Here is a 10,314-nt window from a genome sequence, read left to right on the forward strand (position 1 = left end):
GATCGATTTTATGTTAAAGAAGGCTGAGGCCTCTCTGAGAAGGTTACTGTCTGTTTTTCTTCATTTCATGTAGAATAAATCAGCACACAACACAGTTTTGTGATTTGTTCCTGAACATTTATTGAACTTGGCTCAGGAGTAGAACCAGCAAAAGGTTATCAAAAGGTTGCTGGTTTGATTCCCCTGGTCTGTATGTCAAAGTGTCCTTGGGCAAGATACTGAACCCCAGACTGGTTCTGGTGTGCTGGTCAGCAGCTTGCATGGCAGCCGCCACCATCAGTGTGTGAATGAATTACTGTAAGTCACTTTGGACCAAAGCGTCTGATAATGTAAACCAGAATCTCCTCTGACACTCATGTAGAACATTAGCTAGAACATTAGCTGAGGACTGACGAAGGTTTTAAGTGTCAGAAACACTTTTAGGTTGAACATTTCGGGTTCTGTCTGGATCTGACATCTGTGACAAACTCAACCAGAATCTGATGACTGCTGAGACGAGTCAAGAGAATTAATGTGAATGTTGAGGGAGCATAAGAGGAAAAAGAGAGAGCGTCACATCCTGTCTGTATTCAGGTCTGTAAGGCGGGCAGAGCTGGACCTGGATCAGTTGTACACCATCAGGAGATCAACACAGGCTGCAGGCTGACGGCCGTCCTGCAGAGGCTCAGGACGCCAGTCAGAGGACGAGGAGCAGTTTCTGAACCATCTCTCAGGAGGACACAAGGAGAAACTGTTGAGGTGTCAAACTGTCCTGCAGGTGAAACACCTGTATCCAGCTGCAGGTGCTCCAGGAGACTCTGCTCCCTCAGCTGGCTCAGTGACTCAGGCGTCAGCGCCCCCTGCAGGCAGCTCAGGTCACTACACACCACACAGTCTGTCCTGAGGGGGCGCTGCAGAGAACACACCACACAGACAGGCTGATTGATTATCAAGAAGCTTTATTGTCATTATCAGAGTGAATATTATGATCATCATTATCATCATCATCATCAGTCCTGTTGCTATGGGCCTGTGTGCTGACTGCAGGAGGCTGTTAACATGCAGCAGAGCCGAGCAGACAGACAGGTAGAGGAGACAGACAGACAGACAGACAGACAGAGGTAGGTCAGACAGACAGACATGGGCAGAGAGGTAGACAGGTGGACAGGTAGTGAGGTAGGGGAGCAGACAGACAGGTAGGTCAGACAGACAGGTGGGGACAGGTAGCTATTGTGTTATTTACATACAGGTAGGCAGATGCATTAGAAAGCTTATTGGCTGTCTTCCAGAGGCTCCGCCCCCCTCTCATCCGTCTCGGCCAATCCCCTGTGAGGAGGGGCGGTTTCTGCAGGCTGGGGGGAGGGGTGTGAGGAGGAGGAGGAGGAAGAGGAAGTGGAGGACAGGGAGAGGGGGAGGTCTGGGGGTGGTTCAGTCTGTAGCCTTCCTCCCCCGTCTGCTTCGCCTCCCATCAGCCCCTCCTCTGCCTGCCCCGCCCCTGCTCCTCCCCCACGAGACCCGGCAAACTGCAGGTGAGGCAGGAGGGCAGCTGGGGCCTCCTTCTCCCTCTCTCTCTCCCCTGCCGCCTCCCGTTCTCGTCGCTCGGCGTACAGCGGTGCCTCCAGGCCGAGGTAGGAGGCGCTGAGCTGTCTCAAGTCCAGCTCAAAGGGGCTGTTGCTGGGCTGCACTGCTGCATCTCCCTGACCTCCTCCTACTCCTCCTCCTCCTCCTCCTCTCTTTGCCTTGCGGGGATGGGAGGAGGCGGGTAGGCTGTCAGGGAGGAGAGACTGGATCTTTGGGAGCCAACGTTTACGGACCCGGCGGGCATTGGTGCACATGTCTGCAGCAATGACGTTCATCTCACTCTCCTTAAAGTTAGGAGCAAAGTTCTGACAGTACACTGAGGAGGAGCAGGAGAGGAGGAGGAGGAGCAGGAGAGGGGGAGGAGGAGCAGGAGAGGGGGAGGAGGAGCAGGAGAGGAGGAGGAGGAAAAAAGAAGTTGGTGGATGAGTTAAAAAAATGTCTCAATATTCCTAAAATACAGTAAAGACATAAATGTATGAGTCACTGTGTGTGTGTGTGTGTGTGTGTGTGTGTGTGCGTGTGTGTGTGTGTGTGCGTGTGTGTGTGTGTGCGTGTGTGTGTGTGTGTGTGTGTGTGTGCGTGTGTGTGTGTGTGTGTCTTACGTTTCACGGTGTTTAACACTCGGTTGTCCAGAGGCTTCCTGCTCGGATCATTGGTGGACGAGCGGATTCCTGTCCCACAGCTATTGGCCAGAGTGTTTCTATGGAAACCACAACAACCCAATCACAATGTATACCAGCTGTAGATCAGCTCGCTCGCCCTCTCTCTCTCCCTCTGAGGCAATGTGGGGTTATGTAAAGAAACATTCTGGAGCACCGACATGATGATGTCACACGATGTCTGATGATGTCACACGACACCTGATGATGTCACATTTGTTAAATAACATTGAAAGTGGATCATTTATTGTTTTTAATGATATATTATGATTCCCATTTTATTCCTATTCCAACTAACAGTTAATAAAAGGATGATGGTATGTCAGTCACAGTTAATACACACATCAGTTCTTCTTTCTGAGACACTTCTGTCTTGTTAAGACCCGCCCCCTGAACACCCTGATTGGTCCGCTCACACACGCCTGACAACTACAGAGCAGCTGTGCTAGATCATGAGAGGAGCTTCTGTCGATGTGGATTTGACCTTTTTCACTTTTAAGATCTTTTATATAAAACACCCTTCAGGATGTTCAGAGCATAAATTAACCAGTTGTTTGTCTAAAGGCAGGCTGGGCCTCCAGTCTTCATGCTAAGCTAACAGGCTAACAGCTCCAGGCTCTCTGTCAGACTCACCTGTCGAAGAACGTGGCCAGCAGCCTCCTGAGCAGCACCTTGTGTTTGACTCCAGCACACAGGTGGCAGTTCATCAGCTGACCTCGAGTCATGAACACACCTGAGCCTGCACACACACACACACACACACACACACACACACAGTTAATTGATCTTGTTGCCATGACAACTCATTGGACTTAAAGCTCATTGTTCTCTATATGTTCTCTGTATTAACAGTGACATCACGACTTCCTGTCACCTGGACAGGTGTGTGTGGTCCTACCTGCCACAAGCTCCACCTTCTCTCCTGGGTCTCCCTCAGTGTAGAGCGACGGGTGGCAGCGGTACCCGATCTGACTGATCAGACTGGCAGGAAGCGCCATGTTGTCCCTACCAACCAGCACGCAGGGCCGACGCTCGTTAGCCAGCGGAAGGGAGAGCATCTCCATCTTCTCTGGGACTGAAACCGCAGAGAGAGTCAGGAGACATGATGACTCAGATATGAAACTGTGAATGAACCTGTGCTCAGTGTAAGGCTGCGGTTCCTCTGGTGGCCAAGAGAGGCTGCGGTTCCTTTGGTGGCCAAGAGAGGCTGCGGTTCCTCTGGTGGCCAAGAGAGGCTGCGGTTCCTCTGGTGGCCAAGAGAGGCCGCGGTTCCTCTGGTGGCCACGAGAGGCCGCAGTTCCTCTGGTGGCCAAGAGAGGCCGCGGTTCCTCTGGTGGCCACGAGAGGCCGCAGTTCCTCTGGTGGCCACTAGAGGCTGCGGTTCCTCTGGTGGCCAAGAGAGGCTGCGGTTCCTCTGGTGGCCAAGAGAGGCCGCGGTTCCTCTGGTGGCAACTAGAGGCTGCGGTTCCTCTGGTGGCCAAGAGAGGCCGCGGTTCCTCTGGTGGCAACTAGAGGCTGCGGTTCCTCTGGTGGCCAAGAGAAGCTGCGGTTCCTCTGGTGGCCAAGAGAGGCTGCGGTTCCTCTGGTGGCCACTAGAGGCTGCGGTTCCTCTGGTGGCCAAGAGAGGCTGCGGTTCCTCTGGTGGCCACTAGAGGCTGCGGTTCCTCTGGTGGCCACTAGAGGCTGCGGTTCCTCTGGTGGCAACTAGAGGCTGCGGTTCCTCTGGTGGCCACTAGAGGCTGCGGTTCCTCTGGTGGCCAAGAGAAGCTGCGGTTCCTCTGGTGGCAACTAGAGGCTGCGGTTCCTCTGGTGGCAACTAGAGGCTGCGGTTCCTCTGGTGGCCAAGAGAAGCTGCGGTTCCTCTGGTGGCCAAGAGAGGCTGCGGTTCCTCTGGTGGCCACTAGAGGCTGCGGTTCCTCTGGTGGCCAAGAGAGGCTGCGGTTCCTCTGGTGGCCAAGAGAGGCTGCGGTTCCTCTGGTGGCCAAGAGAGGCTGCGGTTCCTCTGGTGGCCACGAGAGGCCGCAGTTCCTCTGGTGGCCACTAGAGGCTGCGGTTCCTCTGGTGGCCAAGAGAGGCTGCGGTTCCTCTGGTGGCCAAGAGAAGCTGCGGTTCCTCTGGTGGCCAAGAGAGGCTGCGGTTCCTCTGGTGGCCACTAGAGGCTGCGGTTCCTCTGGTGGCCAAGAGAGGCTGCGGTTCCTCTGGTGGCCAAGAGAGGCTGCGGTTCCTCTGGTGGCCACTAGAGGCTGCGGTTCCTCTGGTGGCCAAGAGAGGCTGCGGTTCCTCTGGTGGCCAAGAGAGGCTGCGGTTCCTCTGGTGGCCAAGAGAGGCTGCGGTTCCTCTGGTGGCCAGGAGAGGCTGCGGTTCCTCTGGTGGCCAAGAGAGGCTGCGGTTCCTCTGGTGGCCAAGAGAGGCTGCAGTTCCTCTGGTGGCCACTAGAGGCTGCGGTTCCTCTGGTGGCCAAGAGAGGCTGCGGTTCCTCTGGTGGCCAAGAGAGGCTGCGGTTCCTCTGGTGGCCACTAGAGGCTGCGGTTCCTCTGGTGGCCAAGAGAGGCTGCGGTTCCTCTGGTGGCCAGGAGAGGCTGCGGTTCCTCTGGTGGCCAAGAGAGGCTGCGGTTCCTCTGGTGGCCAGGAGAGGCTGCGGTTCCTCTGGTGGCCAAGTGAGGCTGCGGTTCCTCCGGTGGCCACTAGAGGCTGCGGTTCCTCCGGTGGCCACGAGAGGCTGCGGTTCCTCCGGTGGCCACTAGAGGCTGCGGTTCCTCCGGTGGCCTAGAGAGGCTGCGGTTCAAATCTTTTTAACACGTCTGTCCTCTCTGAGTCTACAGAGGGATCAGCTCTGAGGTCACTTGTAGATTTGTGGTTCATGAGCTCAGACAGGTGGACTGTACCATGATGTGAACTCACTGTAGGGGTTTCCTGGGTGTCCATAGATGTGTTGGTACAGTCCGGGGTGGACGGCGTTCCCGTAGTAATCCTCCTCCAGCTCCTCCTCAGTGGGGGGGTGAGAGGGAGGGGAGTCTGTGGGGAGACTGGAGCCTCCTGGACTGGAGCGACCCCCGCCTGCCAGCAGGTAGGACTGCAGCCCCGGAACCAGACCACCACCTGCTCCTAGGTAACACAGAGCACTGCTCCTGGAGGACTGCAGGTCCCCGGCCACGTCCACCCTGAGGACAGAACGAGGATGAGTTAGACCAGAAGGAGACGGAGGACGTCTGAGTGTGAAGTTTGATTTTTATTTCATGATTCATTAAATCATTCATAAATCATCAGGAGGTACGATGCAACTGTAACTGTAAACTATTTTCCTGGAAACAGATCTTAAATATTTATCACAAGCAAAATCACTGAGTTATTTCGTCATATAAAACACTGATTTTATCTCATTAAAGTGTGAATATGAATGTGAATATTAAAGTGTGTGAATCTGTTCCTCATGACTCCACTGGAGCCTCACACTGATCATACAGGTGTGATGTGATGTCACCTGGCCTCCTCTCCTGCTCCGCCTGCTCCTCCTCCATTCTCCTCAGCAGGAGGAGTGTCAGCTCTCTCCTGTTTGATCCTGCTGACAGCCAGCAGCAGCTCCTCTGGGCTCAGGGCCGGCTGGTCTGGACTGGCCTCCTGCAGTTGGGGGGCGCTGTGCTGCTGCTGCTGGACTATTGGAGCCTCGAAGCCACCGAGCTCATCTGCTGAGGTCGTCTGTAAACATTCGAGTGTTTAAATAAAGTTAGAAAGAGAGTGTACAAATACAGTCCAGCTGCAACATCACAGGTTGGGTTAGGCCAGAGAAGGCTCAAACCAATCAGTAGCCTCAGATTTAAAGTGTGTTTAGCTGCAGTTCCTCCAATGACCATGAGATGCTGCTAAAGTTGAGCTCTCAGCTGATCACTGAGCTTCTTCTTCTTCATGAACTTCTTTAACGGTGTTCATCAGATTTGATTGTGACCTGGTGTTTGTTTGTGACCTGGTGTTTGTTTGTCACCTGAAATTGGTGTGTTGATTTCTCTTAAATATCATACGAGTGGTTCTGACATTAAGTCCAAAGTTTCTGAAATCATGATTGGATCTTGTGTTTGGACGATTCTTTTGGTGACTGAATTCATCCCAGAAGTGAATTTATTGTTATTAACAACAAAAACAGTTCTCTGAACTTCAGCTCAGTGTTAATGTGGAGCTCTGTGATTGGCTGTTTGTTGGTGAAATGCATCCTAGGAGTTGTAGTTGTACTTCTGTCTTGAGTTTTTTGTCCTCAGGCCTCTTGTAGTTTGACATTTTATGAAATATATTTTCTAACACAGCTGTTGATCTTTGTTTGATGTTGATCACACCTGTCATCTGTTCGTGAGAAACTAGCTGTCAGACAAACGGCGGTGACTCATCTGAGCTGAAACTGATTCAAAGACAAACAGGAAGTCAGTCCCGGGACCAATGCATGCTGGGAAGTCTGCTGATCAGGATTCTATAGAAACTTATTTTAATGAGTATTCTGTTCAGAATTTTAATTCTGAACAGTCGATTCATCCAACTCATTATTCAAAATCTTTAATAAAAAAAATTCTTGTTTAAAATGTCTGAAGTGTGAAAAGGAAAACTATAACTTTTAAGTCTAATTAACTTGAGATAAATAAATAAAAACTTGTATATTTACATAAAGTTAATGAGAGTCAATGAGTTCATTAAACTCCCTTCCTGTCTGATTTGTTTACACTGTAGCTCAGTGGGCGTGGCCCCACCCACCTGTGAGTCGCAGCAGAGAGGTGAGGAGGAGGAGGAGGCCTTCATCATCATCAGCTCCATGCCTCGCTCCACGATGTTCTGGATCTGCAGGTAGCCGGCAGTGTACATGAGCACCAGCTGCTCGCTGGCAGCCATGCTGAGACGTCCCGTGTAGCAGAAGGACAGGATCTGCTGGAAACACGTCGGCGTCACAGAGGATGGCAGCTCAAACACCGCCTGGGGGGAGGAGGACGAGGAGGACGAGGAGGAGTCAGCCGCGGAGCTGAACAGGTCTCTGAAGTAGAGCGAGGAGGCAGCGAGGACGGCACGGTGTGCCTTGAAGGCCTGACCCTGCACCAGGATGGACACGTCGCAGTAGTGACCAAGCAGACGCTGCTCGTTCAGGCTGCCCAGCACGCTGCTGCCGAAGTCCGGGATCTCCACCTGCAGCAGCCCCTCCGACATGATGGAGGCCAGAGGAGGTCCAGAGGAGGAGCACGGGACAGGAAGTGAGTGCGGGGTCAGACTAGCAGGAGGCGAGGAGGAGCGGCCACAGATCAGATAGTTTAAGTGTCAGGGATCCTGCAGAGGTCACCTCCAGAACACTTAGGAGACATCATGTTGTCACGGAAACAGGAGGTCAGAGGTCACAAAGGGGGGAGGAGGAGGTGTTGAGTCAGAGGAGGAGGCGGTAGATCATCAGGAGGGAGGTGAGAACAGCACCGGGACACAGCTGTGAGGAAGAGGAGGAGAAGGAGGAGAGAAGGAGGAGGAGGAGGAGGAAACGTTTACAGACACACAGTTTCACACCTCCTCTTCTACCTGCAGAACAAACACCCTCACTTCTCAGCTTGATGTTTCCTTTGTCTCTGATTAAACTTCAAGTGATAATAAATCAGAAATGATTCATAGACATTAAAACTGCTTCAGTATCAGATAAAGACGAACAGGTCCAAACAGATTCACGTACAGAACTCATCAGTCAGCAGAATAAAACCCTCTATTTTCAATGTAAATTATGAATTATGATCAAATCTCATAATGACATGACCACTGACAAAAAAGCTGAAACGTTCCAGGAGCAGGTTCAAAACATCGGATCAGTTCCATATGACTTCCTGTCACACACACTCCACATGCACACTCCTGTTCTCCATGCGGATGTTATAATGTGTGTTTCTATGCAGACGATGACGTCCTGTGACTTCACATCAAGACACAACAACATGTTCCTCTGATCCAAACTCGCACCAGAAATCTAAGACAGCACAACGTGGTTAGAATCAAGTTAGTCCAGTCCAGTATGATCCAGTACAGTACAATAGAGTCTAGTACAGTCCAGTCCAGTCCAGTATGATCCAGTACAGTTCGATAGAGTCTAGTACAGTACAGTCCAGTCCAGTCCAGTCTACTTCAGTCTAGTCCAGGTTCAGTCTAATTCTGGAGACTGATCAACCCGGCATCGGAGTGGACGACGCCATCATCTTCCTCCTGGACAGATCACTGTCTCACCTGGAGAAGCCTGGAAGCTCTGTGAGGATCATGTTCTTTGATTTCTCAAGTGCTTTTAACACCATACAGCCAAGACGTCAGGGGGACAAGCTGGAGCTCACAGGGGTGGACCAACACCACACATCCTGGACCCTGGACTACCTCACCAACTGGCCACAGTATGTGAGGACTCAGGGCTGTGTGTTGGACACAGCTGTCTGCAGTACGGTGGCCCACAGGGACCAGTCCTGGCCCCTTTCCTGTTCACCCTGTACACCGCAGACTTCTCCCACTAATCACTCCACAGTCATCTGCAAAAGTTCTCTGCTATCATCAGCCTCATCAGGGACAAGGACGATGGAGCCTACAGAGAACTTAATAAGGACTTTGTGGACTGTGGCCAGCAGTGGATTTCAGCAGGCACAGGCAACCCTGCACACAGGTGAACATCCAGGGAACGCACAGTGAGATAGAGAAATCTTACAGTACCTGGGAGTTCACCTGAACAATAAACTGGACTGGACTGATTACACTGCAGTGACACATAAGAAAGGTCAGAGCAGAGTCCATCTGCAGAGTCCATCTGCTGAGCTCAGGTCCTTTGACTGCAGAGGACCTCCTGACCTCTTTCTGTGACTCTGTGGTGGAATCATCTTCTATGGAGCAGCAGCAACTCAGCAGCAGACAGGAGGAAGGCCCGGTCCATCCTGAGATCATCTGGACCCGGTGCAGGTGGTGGGAGAGAGCAGGATGATGGACCAGCTGATACACCCCAAGTGCGTGAAGGAGCGGTATCGCAGGTCCACGTGTGTGAAGTAGAGGTACCAAAGGTCCAAGTGTGAAGGAGAGGTACCGCAGGTCCAAGTGTGTGAAGGAGAGGTACCGCAGGTCCAAGTGTGTGAAGGAGCAGTACCACAGGTCCAGGTGTGAAGGAGAGGTACCACAGGTCCAGGTGTGAAGGAGAGGTACCGCAGGTCCAAGTGTGAAGGAGAGGTACCACGGGTCCAGGTGTGAAGGAGAGGTACCGCAGGTCCAGGTGTGTGAAGGAGAGGTACTGCAGGTCGAAGTGAGTGAAGGAGAGGTACCACATGTCCAAGTGTGTGAAGGAGAGGTACCACAGGTCCAAGTGTGAAGGAGAGGTACCACAGGTCCAGGTGTGTGAAGGAGAGGTACCGCAGGTCCAAGTGAGTGAAGGAGAGGTACCACAGGTCCAGGTGTGTGAAGGAGAGGTACCGCAGGTCCAGGTGTGTGAAGGAGAGGTACCGCAGGTCCAAGTGAGTGAAGGAGAGGTACCGCAGGTCCAAGTGAGTGAAGAAGAGGTACCGCAGGTCCAAGTGTGTGAAGGAGAGGTACCACAGGTCCAAGTGTGAAGGAGAGGTACCACAGGTTCAAGTGTGTGAAGGAGAGGTACCACAGATCCAAGTGTGAAGGAGAGGTACCGCAGGTCCAAGAGTGAAGGAGAGGTACCGCAGGTCCAAGTGTGTGAAGGAGAGGTACCGCAGGTCCAAGAGTGAAGGAGAGGTACCACAGGTCCAAAGTGTGAAGGAGAGGTACCGCAGGTCCAAGTGTGTGAAGGAGAGGTACCACAGGTCCAAGTGTGAAGGAGAGGTACCGCAGGTCCAAGTGTGAAGGAGAGGTACCACAGGTCCAAGTGTGAAGGAGAGGTACCACAGGTCCAGGTGTGAAGGAGAGGTACCGCAGGTCCAGGTGTGTGAAGGAGAGGTACTGCAGGTCGAAGTGTGTGAAGGAGAGGTACCACAGGTCCAAGTGTGAAGGAGAGGTACCACAGGTCCAAGTGTGAAGGAGAGGTACCAGGTCCAGTGTGAAGGAGAGGTACCGCAGGTCCAGGTGTGTGAAGGAGAGGTACGCAGGTCGAAGTGATGAAGGAGAG

The 10,314-nt window shown here is 52.6% G+C and overlaps 2 protein-coding genes across 2 annotated transcripts in view; both read right to left on the minus strand.

Moving 5' to 3' along the window:
• Positions 1-95: 95 nt before the first annotated feature.
• On the minus strand, positions 96-7,665 carry LOC115581632 (nucleus accumbens-associated protein 2-like). The gene is made up of 7 exons (XM_030416896.1): positions 6,954-7,665; positions 5,701-5,915; positions 5,121-5,380; positions 3,118-3,294; positions 2,853-2,958; positions 2,163-2,260; positions 96-1,876 (listed from the first exon to the last, which is right to left on the minus strand). The coding sequence occupies exons 1-7, from the start codon at positions 7,395-7,397 to the stop codon at positions 1,251-1,253; spliced, it is 1,926 nt and encodes a 641-aa protein (XP_030272756.1). The 5' UTR covers positions 7,398-7,665; the 3' UTR covers positions 96-1,250.
• A 1,171-nt stretch (positions 7,666-8,836) lies between these two features.
• LOC115582217 (PHD finger protein 19-like) overlaps positions 8,837-10,314 on the minus strand; it is an 8,693-nt gene continuing 7,215 nt past the window's right edge. The window contains exon 7 of the mRNA XM_030418033.1: positions 8,837-8,855. Within this exon, the coding sequence (XP_030273893.1) occupies positions 8,837-8,855 (19 nt within the window). The remainder of the gene's footprint in view (positions 8,856-10,314) is intronic.

The sequence above is a fragment of the Sparus aurata genome, chromosome 5 (assembly GCF_900880675.1).
Source record: "Sparus aurata chromosome 5, fSpaAur1.1, whole genome shotgun sequence".
Classification (NCBI taxonomy): Eukaryota; Metazoa; Chordata; class Actinopteri; order Spariformes; family Sparidae; genus Sparus; species Sparus aurata.